The sequence below is a fragment of the Diceros bicornis genome, chromosome 2 (assembly GCF_020826845.1).
Source record: "Diceros bicornis minor isolate mBicDic1 chromosome 2, mDicBic1.mat.cur, whole genome shotgun sequence".
Classification (NCBI taxonomy): domain Eukaryota; kingdom Metazoa; phylum Chordata; class Mammalia; order Perissodactyla; family Rhinocerotidae; genus Diceros; species Diceros bicornis.
The window spans coordinates 55,189,588-55,210,787 of record NC_080741.1 but is presented as its reverse complement, the minus strand read 5'-3'; the positions used below and the strand labels follow the sequence as shown (position 1 = coordinate 55,210,787).

General features: G+C 43.4%; 1 protein-coding gene across 1 annotated transcript in view; it reads right to left on the bottom strand.

Annotated features, from left to right (window-relative positions):
* The window catches only part of CACNA2D3 (calcium voltage-gated channel auxiliary subunit alpha2delta 3), an 853,260-nt gene that overhangs the window by 210,538 nt on the left and 621,522 nt on the right, over nucleotides 1-21,200 (bottom strand). Inside the window, exons 14-15 of the mRNA XM_058561298.1 lie at nucleotides 8,579-8,650; nucleotides 7,221-7,301 (exon numbers count right to left, since the gene is read on the bottom strand). Of these exons, the coding sequence (XP_058417281.1) occupies nucleotides 7,221-7,301; nucleotides 8,579-8,650 (153 nt within the window). The remainder of the gene's footprint in view (nucleotides 1-7,220; nucleotides 7,302-8,578; nucleotides 8,651-21,200) is intronic.

Below are 21,200 nucleotides of genomic sequence, written 5' to 3'. Positions count from 1 at the left end.
GTTGCCCATCCATGCCTCAGCCGACCAGAATCTGCCTTGGCCACGTCCCCTGCCCACCAAGATGCCACCAGAACTCCTTTCTCTGCAACTCCCAGTGGCCTCCTAATTGCCAAACCCTATAGAGAGGTCTCTCTTGAATCTTCCTGGCTGTGTTGGCCAACTGCTCCTCCTCCTTGACACTCTCTGTTCCCTCAGCTTCCAGGCCCCAGACTCCAGAGTTTCCTCCTTTTCATAGGATCCTCATCCTCCACCCACCCCTCAAGCACTCATTTTCATATTGAGTTTATATTCCCAGTGCCCCTTGTCTGCCTTACTTCCTTTCCATCAAAAAGCGTCAGCAACCACCTGGACGCTATTCATCTCCAGATCTGCGCTCCAGCCTTGGCCTCTCCCCTCAGTGGCAGATCCAAGTGCCCAACTGTGCATCTGTCAGCTCTACCTGGACTTCCCTCAGGTGCCTCAGACTCGCCCAGCCCCACACAGCACCGCTTTTCCTTAGTGCTGCTCTCCCTGCTCTTCTCTCTCCGTCAGTGCCACCACCACCCAGCCAGACTCCCAAGTCGGAAACTAGAGCATCACCCTTAGACTTCTTTCTCTCCTTCATCCCCAACTTCTTGACCCAAGTAATCACTAATTTTTCCTCCAGAAATTACTCAGATTCCACTCTTCTCTCCCCACCCTACCATCCGTGTAGATTTAATGTAGTAGAGTTCCATAACTGTCCCAACTGCTCTTCCTGACTCAAAGCTTGGCCCCAACAAAGTCATCCTCCAGATTGATCGAAGTCAAAGGTGACTCTGATCCTGCTGCTCCCCTCTGTAAAACCCACTCAAGACCTCTTTCATGTGTAATATAAAATCCATGGGCCTGTCCAGCAGGTCTCCCTGGGGGCTGGCCCCCGTACCTAAGTACTCAGCCCCACCTACTTCCACTCACTGCCTCCCAGGGCACTTGGCAGTGACAACAACCCCCCTTCAGTTTTCTCTCCCACCCAGATATTTACTCACCCGATGCCAGCTGCCTAGGGTACGGCTCCTTCTCATGTCTCCCTGGCTAATTCTCACCCATGCTGCAAGCTTAGCCTCAGGACCACTTCCTGTAAAAAGTCTCTCCTCACCCTCCTCATTGCTCCCTCTTTTCCATACCAAGTTTCCATAAAACCCTAAGACTTTTCCCTTACCACCTTTGCCTTAAAGCCTGAAAATGCTACACCTACTTTCCTGTCTCTCAACCCCAGCTGGTTCTCTTTCTTTTCTCTGCCTTCTTCTAAATCAGGCAGTACCTCTGCCATCAGAATGTATTCTTTGTGAGGAAGGAACTGACTCACTCATCTTTGACCTCTACAGTCCCTTAGCATCACGTCTGGCACATGGCAGGTCCTCCGGCTAAGGTTTGTGTGTATTTAAGACATTCATCACTTTACCCAAATATTATCTAGTTCATCTTTAAAGTCTGAACTAAAGTAAATATTAAAAATGGCTGAAAAAGAGAAGCTGGTTTGCTATGGCAGGTGCCTAGTCAGTCCTTCTCAAGGCTGCACCTGAGAAAGTCTGCCTGACATTCAGGAACTCTCTGGTTAAACTCCTTCCCAGGAGAACAGTCGGAGAAAATAACATCAGAATGTTCTGTTGCTTGTTGGTGGCATATGGATACAACCTAATGTAGATGTAAGAAGAGAAACTCTCAGCAAATCTCAAAACACATTCTGTGGATGAATCTCTCAGAAAACTAAAAGCTTATACTATGGCAATGTCCAACATTTATTTTTGGCCACAAATCAATATACTGATGAAATCTCTAATTTTTGTTTCACTCTAAATACAGCCAGTCTTCCTGTCCATTCTAATGTGCAGTCCCGTGGAGTAACAGAGAACAGATCAGACACGAGGCCTCCCAGCACTTGGGGCTGCCAAAGGGGCCCTCATCCTGAAGCAAGCTCTCCTGGAGGCCTCCTTCCCCGTGGTCTAACATCCCGGGGAAGGAGGCGCTTCCCTTCCAAGTGCAGAAACTTTGGGCTAATGAAGTGAACCCAATTATAAAATGGCTTGTTATGTTAACAGAGGCTGTGGTGTCTGGAAATTATTGCTGGGGTGTCTGGAATTCTTAATAAAAATTACAGGAATTCTGATTGCTTGTGGGAAAATCTATGAAGCAAAGGGAAAAGAAAGAATTCTATCTCCTGGGAAAACCCCAAGAGCCAAGAGCTGACTCATCTTTACAAGGTGTTAATCAGAAGGGAAAGGTGTGATCGGCACTCGGCTCCCCAGAGCGCAGTGCTCCTCTCTTGGATGAGAGAGGCCCGTTTGGCCACGGCTGTCCCTGGTTCATGTGCACACCTTTTCCCAAGGCTCTATGTGGGAACCAGAGGAGGGACGACCTAGGTTAAGGTATGTCATACCTGTGTCTCCGGTTCCCAGCCTGACCCTTGGGAAAGCATAAAACAGAAGTGCCAGTATTTCAAGCACTGATGGTTAATTTTCTGTAGCTGATCTTTCTCTATTCTCTTGTTACACTTTGTTTCATTCATCTTTTACTAGCTGAGTTATGTTGAGAAAGTAATTTCAAGTATCCTCAACTAAAAAGGGGCCAAGTGGTACCCACTTCCTGGGAGCATAATTAGGATTCAATGGGAATACTGCATATAAACTTTTACCAAACACACAGTAAAAAGTTCAACAAATTTTTTTTGTTTCATTTTATTTTAATATTTTAACTATTACCATTATTATTGTCACTCATTGTTCCCAATGGCTTTGGGGTAATAGCAGCTAAAATCATGGCTTGGTAGTTGTGACACTTGGTAAGATATTTAAACTTCCTGTGCCTCAGTTTCTTTAGCTATAAAATGGGAGTAACAGCAGTGTCTACCTATTATTAAGTGAGATAATGCTATAAAGACCTTAGCACATTGCCTGGTAGCAGAAGCTTTGAGAAATAGACTCATAGGGTAATGGTTATCAGTTGCATATTGTGTTCATACTTTCCTGATTTATTGGGCATATATAAAAAGTGGCCCTGTACTGGGTTTCTACATCTTTTCATATGAAATAAGAGGCCTAAGAATTGTTGGGAAACATTCTCTAAAGGTGGAATGCTCTTCCTTAAAGAGTGAGCCAGTAATTCTGGGCTTCTAGGTCTGGGGATTTCAAAAAAAGTAAAGTCCACTATCTTTAGGGCCTCGAATCCCTCCTCATCCCCTTGACGTTCAGTCCCTGGGGAGCTACACAGTTTCCAACACTGATGCTGGGAATGCATATCATGGAAAACAGTATGGAGATTTCTCAAAAAATTAAAAGTGGGTTGGATCAACCAGATGTCTTATCATGCCTCTGGAAACTTAATTCCAACTGTAAAAGCCTTTGGTGGTGGATGAAGCTGGTTGTCAGGGACCCAGGGTGGCAGGAGGAAGAAGAGCCTTTCATCCCAATAAACTGGAGCAGGAGAGTTCTACTGCTAAGGAAGCCAACTTTTGTGAGCCTGGACACCTGATTTTAGCTTAAAGTTCATTTCCCCTTGTTATGCAGATGGATTTCTAATTGGATCACCTAAATGGCATTAGCATATGGGAACACACATCCTGGCTTGTTAAAGAAGTTTCCTCTTCTACGGGTGGAGCAGGTGCTAAGGACCAGACAGAAAGCGCTGGGAAGAGCCAAACCCTCTGGGGTTTCTGAGAAGCCTGGGCCCACAGGTGGAGGTGCAGCACAGGCTTACGGATGGCCGAAATGATGCTAATGTCCAGGGCTGAAAGGAGCCCCAGCAAGTAGGGGTACCCACTGCCCCTGACTGAACAACCCTTCATGATCCTCACTCCTCAGCCCTCCATCATCTTCCCATGGACTGTTTTGCTTTCTTAGGAAAAACAGAGTGTAGAGCAAGACGATTTTAGATGGCATATGGACCTGGTATTCAACTTACTAGCCAGAACCATTAATGAGAGTCAGCCCTTTTAAAATTCCTTCCATCCTTCCAATTATATCAAAAAGAAAGTTTCCATTTATTATATCTTTAACACTTGCCTTTAATACTACCTGAAAAAAAAAAGAGAGAGAGAGAACAGACCTCAAGTTCAGAACCTTAGATTATCAAGTAATCATTTAATACCATTATTTTTTGTTTTTATGATTTTTTTTTACAATTATGTTCTATATTGGCAAATGACATTAGCTTTTCCTTTAAAATGGTGATATGGTGTTTTCTGTAAAAATTTAGTTAAGTGAAGAAAGTTCTGAGTTGATTTACAAACGAACTATTAAGGAGTTAATGGTACAGATAGTGTATGAACAGGGCACCAAGTCATGAAGTGGTACGGGCACGGCTGAGATCTGTTCGAAGCTCGTGGGTCTAGGAGTTACACAGACCTGGCTCAAATCGCACTCACCACTTCCTCCTTATGTGGCCATGAGCCCTGTGAACACAAGCCCTGTGAACCTGAGTTTCCTTATGAGTAGAATGGATACAACAGCACTGCACTTATCTGAGGAGGATTTGGTAACATGATGTGGCTAACGCACTGTGCACGGTGCCGAGTACTTGGCAAACGTGATCTGCTAATACTATACTACGAGGCACTCTGTCTTGTACCACAGAACGGTGCTTTTCAAATAGCCATTTTCTGCACCTCTCACTTTGCATCCAACCCTCTAGTAGTGACCTGATCATTTTAGCTGCAGCTGTCTGTTGATCGACCTGCTTGGATGAGAGTTTGCTGCAATGCCTGGGGAGTGGCTGATCATTCTCTTGCTCTTATCACAACCCCCTTCAAAAGGTGGGCCTGTCCTTGTCGTCAAACTTAAGAATCCTGCCTAACATACATGAGCTTGTATCATAAGCCTTTCCCCATGTTTTTCAAAATTCTTGGAAAACCCCATTTTTAAAGGTGGTAGAGGATCCCAGTGTGTGGTTGCCTGGTCAGTCATTCAGTTAACCCATCGTTCTGTCAGGCATTCTAGGTTAGCCAAGGTTCAGTGGACATGAAGCCCACAGGTGCCTGAACCTGGGATAAGAAAGGTGTCAACAGCTCTATGCAGGCAGCATCCCATGTGGAAGAGGGCTGTGGGTACCAGGAGGCCAGAGGTCACACCCGTCCTCTTGACCAGTATGTTACCATTGCTCCGATTAATGATAATGGTCAACACTTCATGCAAGTCTACGAGCAGGTTCTATTGTTATCACCATTAGACAGAAGGGGAACTAAGGATCTGAGGGACTTGTCCACACCCAGCTTTTCAGCGATGGAGCCTGGCGTATCTGCCTCCAGAGCAGTAACCATGCCTTCCTCCTGCTGAGGCCCAGCAAGGCCTACGGGCCCCTCACAACTGTGATGAATCAGGCTCAGCATGTCAGGGAAGGAGGTGGTAAGGAAAGGGGTCCTGCCAGCCTGTCAACAATCTCAGATTCCTGGCTCATAGGCGCTTGCCTCCCTCCAGGTGGGGACAGAGGGAGTCCTCGTCAAACCATGAGTGGGCCCGAAAGGGAGATGGGCAAGCCAGTCTGCTCAGTGCCGAGGGAAGAGGGGCTGGGTGTAATTTCAACCCTTGTGTAGTCAGGGGAAACATGTTGGTCCAATGAACTCCTCTTATTGGGGAGTGGGGGCTGCTCTCTGCCCCTCTTGCACTCCCATGCTACACACACACATTGCAACGGCTCTTGGGCAGTTCCACACGGATATGATGGGGCTGGAAGGGACTTTCTTCCCACCTTCTGATTTGCTTTCTGAGGATCCCCACTAGGGAACAGGTGAGAATTTTCTGCATGGGGTTCAAGGTCTCTCTGGGCCATCTTTTTTAAAAGTAGGACCTGGTCATTTCACTCCTTTGGCTAACCTGTGTATCAGAAAAATATAATGATCACATCTCAACTTATGATTTCACATGTGATTGTTCAGGCCGAGGTTAGAGGAGATGGTTAAGAAAAACAGTGAGTCAATTTAAACTTAAAAAGACCTGTTCAGTAACCGTGCAGGTGGCATAAAGACAAGGCACTGCGTTATGACGGTGGTAAGCAGAAGGCTGAAGTTTGGACATCGCTCTGAAAGAAGTGGGGTAGGAAGCCTGACTTTGGTGGAAACTCGCCTCCTGGTATGTCCGTTGCTCTGATTTCATTAACGTGCTTATCTAACCACACAGCAGTACATCTCAAGCAGACAGAGAACATAAATACCAATTAATGTTATCCCCATGGACCCCAAAATGGCTAGTGCCACCACATCACCTTCGTAGCTACTTGCCACCCCTCTGCAACCTGCCCAGGTGGCAGTGCAGTCTGCCAGCTTTGGGCGGGGGCTTGTGTTGTGCCTGCCTGCCCCAGACAGACCACAAGGAAGTCGTGTGAACCTTGAGATGCTTATTCTCATGGAAACAGGGATAGGCCTGGCTGCGGGTGGCACTGGGATGGCCCATGAGAGCCTCTCTGTCCCCAAATGTAGGAGAACTAAATAAATGGAAGGAGTAGTCCTTGGAACAGGGTGCTAGGAATAGACTGTAAGCCAGAGAGGGGAAAACTTGGCCTCCTTCTCCCCCTGTTGCAAAGCTGGCCTCACACGCAGAGCTGGGTTCTAGCATTTCCACCCTCCTTTCTGAGTCCTTTCAATCTCTTGTTCCTTTTCCATGGGGCAATGCCTTATAATGCACCTTATGTTGTTCTAAACTCCCAAAGCAGTGGCCTACCAAGGCCTGCTCTACCTTTTTTGTTCCAAAATTATCTACTCCACCCATCAATTACCCCCAGAGTTAAAAAATAAAAAACACCAAAAAACTTACAATTCTCCTAATGCCATGGATCTTAATTTAGCATCAGGAAAGGAATATTAATTTGTACCCTGTCACCTTCTCAGATAGAGAGAATACCCATTTAATAGAGTTAGAGAACGTTTTTCTTTGTGCCTCATTGGGTTCCTGCTAAGAAGTAACAGATTTTAGAAGGTCCTCAAACTGGGGTGAGTTAGGACCGACTTAGAAGACCATCAGAGATGTTGGACCTGCGTAGACCTGCCTAGATGTATGCAGACTTCCATAGGCCCACATAAACCTGGGCAGGCACGCACAGACCTACTCCGATCTGCATGGACTATTACTGTTCTACCAAAAAAAAAAAAAAAAAAGAGCCCACCAGAAAGAGAGTACAAGAGCCCTTTACTGCCTGTTTTCACGGTCACTATGGCAGCTTGTGAAGTTATCTTGGACATTTGGCCTTTGGCTATTAGTCAGGTGATGTGTTACCTTGTATTTGGGGATAGTCTTCAAGAGTTCTTTCACTGGGACATCTGTGCCAACCACGCCCAAAAGAATGCCCTTTGATCTCTGTTGAAAACAAACATTAAACAATAACAACAATGGTAAGTAAGTTAATTTGGTAGAAGAAACAGAATCTCGTGAGAAGCTACACACCATGGATCACTGTCTCCAAGCTGACAGAGATTGATTAACCCAGATCTCCAAGAGGGACCATCTTCTACCCCCACGCCCCAGCCAAAATATTGCTGACAAGAATGGTAGCTTCTGAGCCAAACGTTACTTTTCTCCTGAAAATTAAGAATTGATGTGAAGAAGCTAAAGACTGTGATCACTAATCAGTTTCTCTTATGGAAGCTTTTTAGAGGAAAGACTTGGCATGTTAACTACTTTCTCAACTTACACTGCCATCTGGTGCCCAGGAGAGAACGACTAAACAGCCAGAGAAAGATGTAAAACCCTAACATTTTTAGGAGTGAGTTGGAATCAAGGATTAAGGTGAAGGAATAGGCCTCCAGGGTCCCAGTTTCCAAGGTCAACATGATGTGCTGAAACTTTCCAATGTCAGAAAGGCTTTCCAGAAGAAGATACACTTTGCTACCGTCCATTGTTTCCCTTAAATTCAAGTGCACCCAGAACCTCAGACTGTGACCCTATTTGGAAAGAGGGTCTTTGCGGATGTAATATGTTAAGGATCTCAAGGTGAAGTCATCTTGGATTTAGGATGGGCTTTATATCCAATGGCTGGTGTCTTTACAAGACGAGGAGAGGACAGACAGACACATGAGACAAGAAGGCCATGTGAAAACTGAGGCAGAGATTGGAGTTATGCCGCCACAAACCAAGGAACGTCTGGAGCCACTGGCAGAGGCAAGTAAGGATTCTTCCCAGAGCCTTCAGGGGAAGCATGGCCCTGCCGACACCTTAATTTTGGACTTCTGGCCTCTAGAATTGTGAGAATAAATTTCTATTGTTTTAAGCCACCTCATTTGTGGCACTTGGTCACCATAGTCAGAGGAGACTAATACAAGGCTGGTAGCTATAAATCGGAGAAAGGGCATTCCACCATAATCAAGGATTCTCTCTGGGTTTTCCTTCCTTTGGTCAATTAACACTTAAATTTTGGAAAAGTGCTGCATACTGTAAAATGATGCCTGCTTGAATTCCTCTCATCTATTCTTGATTTCCTGATTCTGACAGCAGGATTAAAAGTGAGGAAATATTACATACCCTCTACCCTTAGAGTAAACAAATAAATCAATAAAGGTCACCAGAGCTTGAGTCAGAGGGGGTCTGAGAAAACAACCGTCCTAGCATCAAGCAGGAGGCACAGCCGCTGTACTCACGGTTTCGTTCTGCTTACTAAACACGGGCATGGCAACCGTGGTCATCAGGACGAGGCCCTGATCATCAGCAAGCTGGACAAAGAGAGAAAAGCCAGTTACTTGAGAATGATCTAGAAACCGCAGTGCTGGAGGCCACCTCCCTTGACCGTCTCATCCTTTCCTGACCAGGGGTCCTTCGGAATGGACCAGTGCCCACTCAAGCCTTTAGCCTAGGAGGGAGGGCAATGTCCCTCCATCCTGATTTGCAGATGAGAATCCCAGCCCCAGGCTGGAGAAACCAAGTCAGCTGCCATCAGTCACGCCAGCTGATCTGTTCACTGCATTCAGCCATTTTTGCTCAGATAAAGCCTTGTTTGGATCTTAGTGATTCATTTTATTTTATTACCACAGATTGATTTTACTGTTTTACTTTGTGGACATTTATGTTCAATATGTGCAATATTAATGCTTCTCCTTAATCTGAAAATTGAAGATCAGAAAGCATGAGCGTAAGGGGTTTTATGAGTTGCCCTGCTGGAAACGACGGAATCTGGAAGCAGTTATTCTCCCCAAGGTAGCCGAGTCAAGGCCTTTTTGGATCTCTACAGATCTCTGCATGCCAGCACCAGAGGGAAAACAAACAAAACAAAAATGAAATAAAAAAATAACTTGATCATCTGATCCCTAAAATCACTGCTAAGAAGCTAAACATTTCTCCTGGAAGAACGACCCTTGAAATATGGCACATGGTACATACACTTCTGTAACCCTTTGAAGTGCAGAGAGAAGCATTGAGACCCACCATCACATTTGCTTTTTGCACAGTGTTGAGAGACAGCAGGAACCCCCACTCTGCCCCAATAACAAATAGGGAAACAGAGTCCTAGACCACAGTGGGCTTTAGTTCAAGACAAACCTGGTTCTAAATCTCAGCTTGGAATCTTTAGTAACTGCATTAGCTAAGCCTTCATATCCTCGTATGAAGCAATGCCAATTTTTCTCCTGCACTGTTGCCATGAAGATAGAAAGTGAAAGTTCCCAGCATGGTACCTGGCATATGAAGGTGCTCAAAGGATGCCAGTTTCCTTTTCCTGCCCTCCAGGTCACACAGCTAGTACGTAGTGGAATCCAAAATGAGTCAAGGCATGTGGCACTGCTGATAGGCACCAACAATGGCATGGCTAGTCTGGTGGGAGAGGGATACTTTCTGATTTCATAGCCCATAAGAAGCAATCTGTGAATGAGAATCCACTACCTTCAGTCTAGACTGTTTTCTGATGTTTTGGCACTTCTCCTCCACAGCTTTATTTCCATAGAAGAATCAAGTATTGCTCCCTCCATCTTCTTGGGAAGAGGCATTATAAAGAGAAGATCCTAAAATCCAAATGTTTGAAACCCACATAGACTGGCTGGCCTCTTGAGTAAAAAGTCATTCAAGTCAGTCCATCTTCCACCAACCTTTTCTTCCAATAGATTCTTTGAGCTATAGGGCCTTACTACTGGTAATGTGGTACACAGAACAGCAGCACCTGCAGCGCCTGAGTGCGTAGGAAATGCGTAATCCCAAGCCTCACACTCAAGACCCTCTGAATCTGAATTTTTATTTTAATAATTAGTATGCATATTAAAATTCGAGAAGCATTGTTATAGGGCAATCCTTTCCACTTTATCCCCATCAATAATCATGATAGTTAAAGAGAAGCTCACAGACGTTGGGAAAAACTCCTAACAGGGATGAATGTGGCCATGTTTTTATTAGTTTTGCATCTATATCAAGATGGTCTTATACACCCCCATGACAAGCAAGATGAAGCAAGAATGTCCTGGTCCCTCAAGGACTGGGAATTCATGGTGCGATGGCTAATTTTATGTGGCAATTTGGCTCAGCCATGGTGCCAAGGTGTTTGATCAAACACCAGTCGAGATGTCGCTGTGAAGGTTTTTTTTAGATGTGATTAACATTTAAACAGTAAATGTTAATCTTTAACATTGATAAAGCAGATTACCTTCCTCCATAATGGGGTGGCCCTCATCCAATCAGTTGAAGGCCGTAAGGGAAAAAACAGGATCCCCAAGGAGAAAGGAATTCTGTTTTCAGACTGCCTTTGGTCTCAAGACTGCAACATCAGCTCTTGCGAGAATTTCCAGCCTGCCAACCTACCCTACAGATTTCAGACTTATCAGCCCTCACAATCTTGTGAGGCAATTCCTTAAAATAAATCTCTCTCTTCAAATATATATCTCTAGCCTACATATTTATATCTATATATCTACATCTATATCTGTCTCCTACCAGTCTTTTCTCTAAAGAACCTGACTTATACACATGATAATCATATAACCTATTATTTGGGGCAGCCTAATTTGTGTATTAAAATAAGTAAACAAACTTACTTTATCATAATATTAATGACCAAATAATATTAAGTATGAGATGATGTTGGCAGTTATTGTTGCCAGGAACCAAGTCAACCAACATATAACAGTTTATGGAAACATGGTTCCAGCATCTTACTAAAAATACTTAAAGTATACTATGGCTGCCATTGGGGGCATACAAGGCCATTTCCAAAGGCAGAACCAACCCATGGTAAACATCTTAGAATCAGAACTCTTCCCATATTCTGACTCCTTGATTAATCCTTAATGCTATATAGAAAACTGACGTGAGCTGATCCATAACCCTGGGCAATTTCCACTTTGCAACTCAAATCAAAATTTCAAGCAATGCCAACAAGTATCATGGATGAAATGAAAACATATCATTGACAATAATGAGAAATGAAGCTTTTTTCCTGCAACCAGTAAAAATTAGTTATAAATCACTGGTAATTGTCCTGGCACAAACACAAGATCATGGGAAACTGACTTCCAAATGTTAAGCCAGAACAGAGTATCAACTTCACTCAGGGGCTAATTCCAAATGTAATTACTGCATCATTACTTAAAAAAAAAATCCCCATAGTATTGCATTTGTACTAAAACCACTCATTTGTAACCAGCCCCCGATAAACAAAGGAAAAATGGTGAGTTCCGTCTAAGCACTATGCTATGAGCTCACGTATTCCTCCCCTAGCAGCAGTTCTGTTCCAGATTTGGACTGACTTGGCCAGAACCCTTACCTGTAGCCTTCCTAATGTAATGCTCATCACTATGGCCATGAGGGCTGGCAGGACTCTGGAAATACCACTTGCACAACATTAAGATGCTCTCCTGCACCCACCACGTCTATCTTTCCTAGTCTCCACAGGTCTGGGAGATGTGAATCTTAAACATTTCGTGGAGAAGGAGTATCAATTTGAAAGTTAATTTGCACTGTAAGCACTTTATGATCGAAAGGCATTTTGTACTGCTGCCATAGGAAATAGCAGCCGGTGGCAAAAGTTTTTTCCAGACCACCAAGCAGAAGTTATGCAGTCAACCGTGGCCAGATACCCTCTGTCCCTCCACACTAGGGGGTCCCTGCTTTTCCGTGGCCCCCTAACCTGTAGCAGCTACTGAAGGAAGAACGTTGCTTATGATTCATACACGTGGCTTCCAAGAAAAACGCAGACGTAGAGTCAACATGCATTTTCCAAAGGGTAGGAATGGGAGACGGGGGTCACCATGGTCCATCTGGGCAAAATCCCATTAACTTAAGTCCAAGTGGGAATCCTAAAATGAACTGCCATTCCATTACGCTTGCCCAGGCTTTGAACAGGCCTCCGAAATGCTTGGTTGTGGTGCTTTATTGTATAATAAGTGTATATTATTCCATATCCTTCATTTCCTATGTTACATAATGGAGACCGTTCTGGTATCAAAGGAAATGATGAATAATAATACTGAACATCTGGTTTATAAAACACAAACTTGCTCAACAGATTGACTGCTTCCTGTCAGCTTCCCAAGTTAATCACGCATGTGGGCTCATATGAATATGCATTTGGATCCATGTGCGAGGTACATGCAGCGATGCCAGGCCTCTACTCTTAATGCTTGATTAGGTTCCCACCAATGGACTAGTCAGCAATGCAGACAGCTCTCGAGTGTGGCCCCAGAGGGGATAACAGCACTAGATTTGGGGTCTATCAATTTTGCTGCTGGTCTAGTCATTATTATTCACTGATTCCCTTGATACACATTCCTTGAGCATCAGCTATGTGCCAAGTTCCATGCCATATGCTAGGAAGACGACTAGGACTGAGACATAGATCTTACCCCCACGGGCCCCAAGTCCACCAGGGAGACAGGAAAGCTAAAGAGGCAAAGGGAGAAGAACTGCCGGGGCAGGTACACCAGCCTCATTACATGAGCAGAGCTATCTTCTTCAGGACTAATCTGACCTAAGTGCAAATGTCTGGCGTTAATTGATATCTGTCAGGGTTTATAGGCCAGAATCAGAATGCTTTCTGAAAGCCAGTTTAACAAGACCAGGAACAAGTTCCCTGCTGCATAGCAGTTTCATCCATTTGCTTTATACTTAAGAATATTTATAAATGGAACAACGCAATTTTAAAAATTGCCCAGCACCTTTGTTTACAAATAGCACCCTCTTCCTTGAGGGAAATCCTCTTCACCCCTTCCACCACAAGATTCTCTTGGAAGCTAACCTCTCCCATCCTGCAGGTGTGGCTGGGCCTCCAACCCAGGCTGAGCCAATCAGAGCACTTCGCGCACGCGCACGCGCACACACACACACACACACACGCATGCACACATATTTATTAATTAGGCACACGATTCAAGATAGGCTACCTGGGGATTTTTATTTTTTCCTACCTGAAGCTAATGGGAAAACTCTCTACTCTCCTTTGTTCATGGTTATAGGAATGTAAGTCTGACAGCCATGTCCCCTCCCCACAGAGAAGTGACTGAGAAAATAAAGTCAACCCAGAGAAAGGAAGAGAGATGAGTGTGTGTGTGTGTGTGTGTGTGTGTGTGTGTGTGATGGGGGAGAAGGAGAGGGAGCATCAGAGAAGGAGAGGGAATGAGGAGAAGGGAGATGGAGGGAGAATACCAGTCCCTGGATGCCTTCATCCCTAGGGTCAACTCCACCCACACTTTTTCCATTATTGGGTTACTTGAGGCAGTAAGTTTTTTCTCTTTGCCTAAATGAGTGTGGACTGGATTTGTGATTCTTACAACAGGAGAGCCCTGACTTGTACCAGTGCCAATATTGGCCATAAATGACCTAGTTAGCTCTAGATACCCACTGAGGTGGTCCCAAGTGCCATGTATAACCCACACAGAAGAGATATTTTTGAGGTCAGAAAGATCAAAGGGAAAATGGTAACCCCAAAGCACCCCAAAACTCAATGGCAATACACAATAATTTGAGGAACTGATGACTTTTTATGATGGTATACAAAACTATTGTCATTAGGATTTTGTGTAAAACTTTCATAATGAATAGAAATTCGGCTTCTTTGAAAAAAGAGCCTGAGTGAGAAGTTGCAGAACTGGAGTCTGCTTTGGGCTGCACTGGCACCGAGATGCAGGAACCTGCAGGGGAAGAGGAGAGGAGTGAGACAGGCTGCAGGCCTTGCCAGTGCCCCTCAGGCTCCTTTAGAATGGAACCATTTGCGGCTACAGTGCTGCCTGGGTTGCCTCCACGATTGAAGGCATCTCTTGTGTTGCCTTATTCACATCTCCATTCAAAAGAAGCTTACCAGGGCCAGTGGCAGGACCCTCTGTTTCTCCTGCAGCTGGAGGTCCCTGGGGGTGAATGCCAAGCCCCAGAGAAATGAAGCAAGCAGGACGCCTGGCCCTGAGGAGGCATTTGAGTGTTAAGGGCAGCATTTGAGGGCTGCCAGGTGGTTTTCAGCAGAGCCTCTTGCCAGATCTGTTCAGCCCTGGAGGCCTGGGCTCAAAGTGAAGGTTGTGCACAAATGGGGAACTTAGCTTGGGAAGAGATTGGCTCTAAGCCAAGAACAAAGGCCAACTCACTAGCTCTCCTCAAATATCATATTTCCTCTATACTTTGCTCTTCTTATGTTTGTATACTTTTTTTATTGAAGCTGATCAGCATATTGACTATGTTAATAGAGTACATCATATAAACAGATAACATAATACATGAATACGTTATAGATGTATATATAATTTGCGAGTATACAGCTGCAGTTCTGCTGTCTTCCTTCCAACACCTGGGATGAACACTAACTTGCACTCCACGAAAAGACACTGCCACCATCTAGTGGCAGTCTGGGTGAATTGCAGGCACAATGTCCTGAGAGCTAAGCCATTTCCAGAGTATGGCCCTTACCAATAAAAATGTATTTAAATGGTAGCCAGTGTCACTTAGTTTCCCATGCAGCAAAAGCAAAGATAGGCTGTATCAACTATTAGTTCTGTCAATAATCTTTGCCTTGGCAGGAAAGTAATAGTACTAAGAGGGGGAAAAACACAGCTGTGTAAGTTTTTAAAGATCAGATGAAACATCTGAAAAGAGAACCGCTGAATCTCTAGGCTGTGCGGGATCAGAGAATGTGATAGGGGAGTGCAGCAAAGGGGAGGTTCTTTCACACTCACTTTCTCAAATGCAGCTTGAACATAAGGGAAGCCATCTCCTTGGCATTCTCTCCTCTCTCCATGAGCTTAAGTTTACCAATGACCTGGGAATCCCCAAGAGCCATTATCTGGGTAGCACATGACTAGGGGCAATGGGAACAGAATGGGAACAGACAGCATTCATGTCCTCCAGTTTCCACACTCCAAGGCAAGGGGAGAGCTGGATAGCAAACAGTCATCAGAATAACACTCTGTACAAACTAGTTGGTAAGAGCACCAGAGAGAACAGCAGGGAAACAGATCTGGAAAATGGGACATGAGTAAACTATGTAGCTGTGTAGAGACCCTCCACAGAAAAAAATCCCTGGACCTTCCCTCCTATTCCTGGACCAAAGAAGTCCTCTGTACCTACCCCTTTTCAATGCCTGCCTATTTCCCCTCCCCCAAATCTACCACCCCTTCCACCATCACAACATCCCTCATCTGCAATCCTGGACAGAGATATCAGAGAAAGAAACTGGTAAGGACCATACTGGATCATATGTCTTAACTTTTTGTACTGGGTATGTGCAGAGGGACCTTTTCTCTGGAGACACATCCCCTGGTGGAGATAAAGGAAGAACAAAGGAAAATACACTGAAACGTGGAAACTAAATCCTACTAGTGCCTGCAAAGGGAGCACAGTATCAACATTGTCTGCTTGGCTAAGGTTAATATTATCTGACTCCGGCTGTGAATTTTACTCTCCTATTATTTAGATTTCCACAGCTGTTAGTGATAATGATGAAATCTGCTGGCTATTTCAATAGCAGCTAGTTTTAAATGAGAGGCATACACACGTACGCATATTTAAAAATTCATTTACTCAATAACCTAAGAAGCCATTTTGAAATGAGAAGGAAAAGAAAGAAGAGCTTGTTTCAGTGATAGAACCAAAAGATTCCTAAATCCCCATTGGCTGTGTGTGTGTCTTTGATTAAGTAGGGTTTTTTTGTCTCTTTTCTGGTATGATTGAAAAATTTAATATTAAGGACATCTCCATAAATTCTCATCTACAGAAAATATTTTATAAATAAATCCACCCAATAGCATATGCTTGCAAGAATATTTATGCCTAAAAATAAACAAGTAATAATAATAATCTTATTTTTAAAATCCCTTTTTGCATAAGATTCTTTAAACAAACCATGGTAACACTTTGACATGAAAATGCTATCAGAATAAAGTTTTTATATTCTGGGTTAAACATATTATATTTGATTATCATTATTTTGAATGTTCTTCACAGTAAGAGATTTAGAAAAAGCAGGCATTATTATTTTTAATTGAAGAGCTGGTTCTTTCAATGTAAGCAATATGAATTGTCTGTCTTTTATGATACTCATATGCACTGCTTTCCTTTTAAAATCTAGACAAATTAAGAACACCAACCATTGTTTAGATCCTCATTCTGCACTGGCATTCTTCAATATTTTTGCAAGATGCCTGAATCCTGAATAATATAAGACATTAACAAAGTAGCAGTGGAGAATAAGGATAAGAAATAAGAATTTGTAAATCTTCGAAGTAACATTTCCTCTTGCCTTGCATTTAATTGTCTTGGTAAAATGTAATCATTCAGTCCTTGAGAATGCTACATAAGTGACATTTTGCTTTTAGCCAAGATATTTCCTCTTCTTACCGAATGATTATTACTTGCATCTGAGATTTGGAGATCCTGAATTCTTATGAGATTCACTGTATTTTAAGTTGTCTAAATACATAAGTAAACAGATTTCCCTCTTTGAACTTTAACTGCATCTTGCATGAACTAAATTGTTGAATTTGTTCTCTCTCTCTCTTTTTAACAACTTGAAGACAACTTTGTGAATGATTATGCTAGATAATGTTGGAACATCTGTATGAGAATCTCAAAATAATTTTCTTCTAATAAAGTTGTTATTATTCAGGAAAATTTTTATGTTGTTTTCTTTTTACCCAGTGTTTCTAAGATATAAGTCATTAAGCAGGGAATGTGTTTTATAAGTAAACATCTAGATAGAAGGAAGATGCTGTCTTTGACCAGGGCCACATATATAAGTAAAGCCATGGGCAAGAGAATATTACAGATTAACATATCTGAAAGCTGGATTAACATATCTGAAAGCTGTCTTAGGAAACTGCTTTGTTTGTTTATTAGGGTACAACATGCTTATTTCAAGAATGCCCCCAAATCATGACACTGAGCATTATCATGGAGCATTGGATTTTGGCCAATATTCATGATGAGCTCTGACACATAACTGACCCCCCATAGTGGCCAAACATTTACATTTTCACAAACGTGGTTTAGACACCTCCCAAATAGATGCCTGAAAAGACAGCCAACTGTTGGAGCTTCAGGGCCCTGGGATAAAACCTTCCCCTTGTTTAAAGACCCCCTGAAATGCTGCTTCCTTCATAAAAACTTCCCTAACGAAGTGGAAATGGGAACCAGATGTTCTCAAACTTCACTACAAAGATAATCATATTTACTCTACAACCTAAGATACCATCTAGGACCAAATTTGTGCAAACTGTTAATAGAGCAAAGTCACTGAACACTATGGCTGGAAGAAAAGCTAGGAATTCTGTAGAGCCTGTGAACTCCAGGGGCAGAAGCTGGGAATGAGTCCTCTTTTTATCCACAGCATTTAGCAGAGAACCTGGTACATAAGAAGCACTCAGCAAATGATCCTGGAATGAATTCATTCCAATCTTGTCCTTCTATTTACTTTATAAAAGAGGCCCAGAGAACTGGTACCAGAATTCGGACAAGACTCTGGGGCTAGTGCTGTCTCTTTCATCTTGTGCGGCTTCTATGTGCTCAGGGCTCCTTCACTTAGCGTCTTTGTGTACTGTGCCTACACCAGTGTGGTCAGACTTAGACCGTAAGGAGGTTCTGAGAAGCTGATGTCTAGGTGCTGCTGCTGCTGATAGAGGCAAAAGGTTCATGATGTCCAGCTGACGTCACAGAGGACACACAGGAAAAGGACTTTTTTTTTTAGCAGCTTCCTTGAACACCACTATGACCTCCTCAGAAAGCAGCATGGAGGAGAAATGAGCTACCGAAGCAAACAGACCTGAATTACCATCCCAAAGCAGGTTACTCAAACTCATTGAGGCATTTTTATTTATCCATCCTTCCACTCATCCATCCTTCCTTCCATCATCCATCCATCCATCCACCCACCTATCCACATCTATTTCCAAACACGTCTTGCTATTACAGCCTTAAATTTAACCCTGACAGGACCCCGCAGTGTCTATGCCCATCTTACAGGTGAAGAAATTGAAGGTGAAGGGAAAAGCACCTTGCTCCGGGTCAGGGAAGGTAGCAGGGCAGGCATTTGAGCCTTGGCCCACGTGATGCTAGAGCCTCCGTCCTAATCCCTCTGCCCTCAGCCTCCTGTTTTCAGGGTACAAAGACAAACGTCAGGTTTTGCCTTATGGAGCTCGGAGTGTGGTGAAAGAGGCAACCAAGCAGATCATCCCTAAAATAAGAACACTCTCAGAGTTCTTGGGAGGATTAAGTAGAATTACAGATGTAAAGCACAATTGGTCTCAGAAGGACCGTTCTAGGCTAGGGAGAGAAGTTCATAAGCTTCTTTGAAATCCAGTCACTGTTCTACCAAATTTGAACTTCATCCATCACTACTTTCAAATTACATAAACAAAATAGAAAAATATTTCTCCTTGATTCCATGGTAAAACATCATGGATTTAGTAGTTAAACAACACGCTTTAGAAAGCAGTTGGAGGTGGTGGCAATTATAATTGTAAATATGAAAGAAGGTTGGGAAGGATGCACATTGGGAAGGAAATTGTTAGGGGGAAGGAAGTTAGGGAAGAAGGGACAGGATGCTTCAGAAGCACCCAGCCTCCAAATCATCTAATGTGTCCCAGGCCTGGGCAGTCATGGATGGGTCCAATCCAGGCACACAGGACTCGTGATTCAGCAAGTGGTTCAGTTCCATGAGTCATTTCTGGAAAAAGAAAATCCATACCATGGCATTAGTTCCTTGCCTGACATTTTTCTATCTCATGAAACTAGGTTGGGTTTTCCAAAATCCTTCCAGTTAATTTGAAGGGATAAACATCTAACTTTCCGTTTTTTGAACTCAGTAATGCAGCTGTGCAGGATGGCACAGCAGCTCCAGTTTAGCCCTGAGGGTCATTTCAGTTGAATCCTTTGGCAGGAGATGTCTGGAAGCCCGCACAGAGCCATCCCTCCAGTTCTCACGGAACTGGGCTACATTTGGGTTTGCAATGAATATATATCCATTAATTGGGGGTCTGACCAGTGAATAACCGGCATAACCAGTGACCGGAAAAAGAATCAGGCAGCTGAATTATGACCAGACTAACAAATATGTAACTCAGTTTGGGAAGAAAAACTGAAAAGGGAGTTGCTTCATTAAAATGACCAATTTTCCAATTTTAATGTGCAGAAGCAATACAAGTAGACAAATTCTGTCAACGAAAATCAGGATTGCTTGCATAAAAAAATTATGCCCCAAAAAAGTAAACAAAGGAAAGGCTATGCCTATGAGTGTGTAGTGCACGTGTGTGTTTTCTCTTGAATAATTCACGGCATTTACCTCCTACATCTGCCACACAGAAAATCCCCTCCTGTGAGGACCTATAAAGTCATATTAAAATCATTGCCAGTGATTTGACATTGACTTGTTATAGATTTGATATAGATTTGGTTTTCACATTAGTCATTGAGTCGCGTTGATTTTGATTAGCCCTGTGTTGGAAAGGTGCTCTTCACTGTGTGTTCTCTCTCTCTTCCTCTCGCTTCTGGACATAGTAATGTAATCAGAAAAAAATGCATTTCTGACTCAAGTCCACACATACTGGCTTGCCTAATTCTTTACTACGCTAAGGTATTCCATGCAGTGGTCCTTTAAATAATACTCTCTTCCAGGGGCTTGACCAGTAAAGTGTAGATTCATACACTACTTTTTCAGGAAACACATCTAGTGTGTCAAATGATAGATACAGGTGTTCTAAATCTATCAGTAAATATAGAGGAGACCCCCAAATGGCAATCCAACTCTTTGAGTTCAAGGTCACCTATGGGTCGAGAAGAATGACCTACAGAAGTGCATCTAGGAGCAAGGAATTCAGAACTTCGGGAGTCCTGTGATGTGCTCTTCAAGACTGCTCCCAGGCTTAACATGGGCTATGCTGACATTAACGCCGTGATATCCCAATTGGGTTTTGTGAAATAACTTTTCTCAATACTCTGCCTTCACTTCTATATGGAAGGAAGAAGGGTGTCTATAGTTCTTTGGGGATGTAAGAGCAATTGTAATGAAAACAATTTTTAAAATTCCATTGTTTATTTGACTTTCAAAAGGCAGCTTCATTTTCGCAGTGTTATGAGTAGAGTTTGTATTGTTTTAACACCTCAACGGAGCCATATTTTATAGTTGTGCTTGATTTAAATAAATAGTAGAAAACATTCACATATCTTAAATAAAGGAGGATTTTTGAAAGAAGACTGAATTCCTAAGACAATAAAAATTAAGTCTGGGACTAGAAAAGCATTGAGATGGGGATTTTAAAATCACTTATTGGTTTTTGACTTTACACATATCTAGTCTTTTTTTTTTAAGAACACCAGATTTCATCAGTGTTTCAAAAACTCTTCTGCTCTATTTGTATCAAATTTGTCTCTATTAAACAGGGTATAATGCTCCTAGCATTATCAGTCATTTTACTGCTCCTGCCACAGCCAATACTACCTCTAGTTGAGCACTCCGTGTGGATGGCCCTGGCAAGAGCTGCTCACGGACTTCACAGGAGAGTCCTGATGTTTTCACCCCAGTATGTGGATGAGAAAACCAGGGCCCAGGGTGGTGGTTACCTGGCAGAACTGGCAGGGCTGGACCTCAACTCCACCTCCAGTCCACCCTGAGGTTGGTCTTAGTATTGGGCTCTCCCACCTCTGCCAGGGGAGTGGGTGAGCTCCACACTGTCCTGCCTGTGAGCACACCATGCAGGGCCAGACTGTGCAGTAACAGCACTCTCCAAAGAGCAAGTTGAGCAAATGCCATTCTCACAAGCTCCATTTTCCAATTTGTTAGCCAAAGCAGCCCTTCCTTCCAGCCAGCCCTCCACT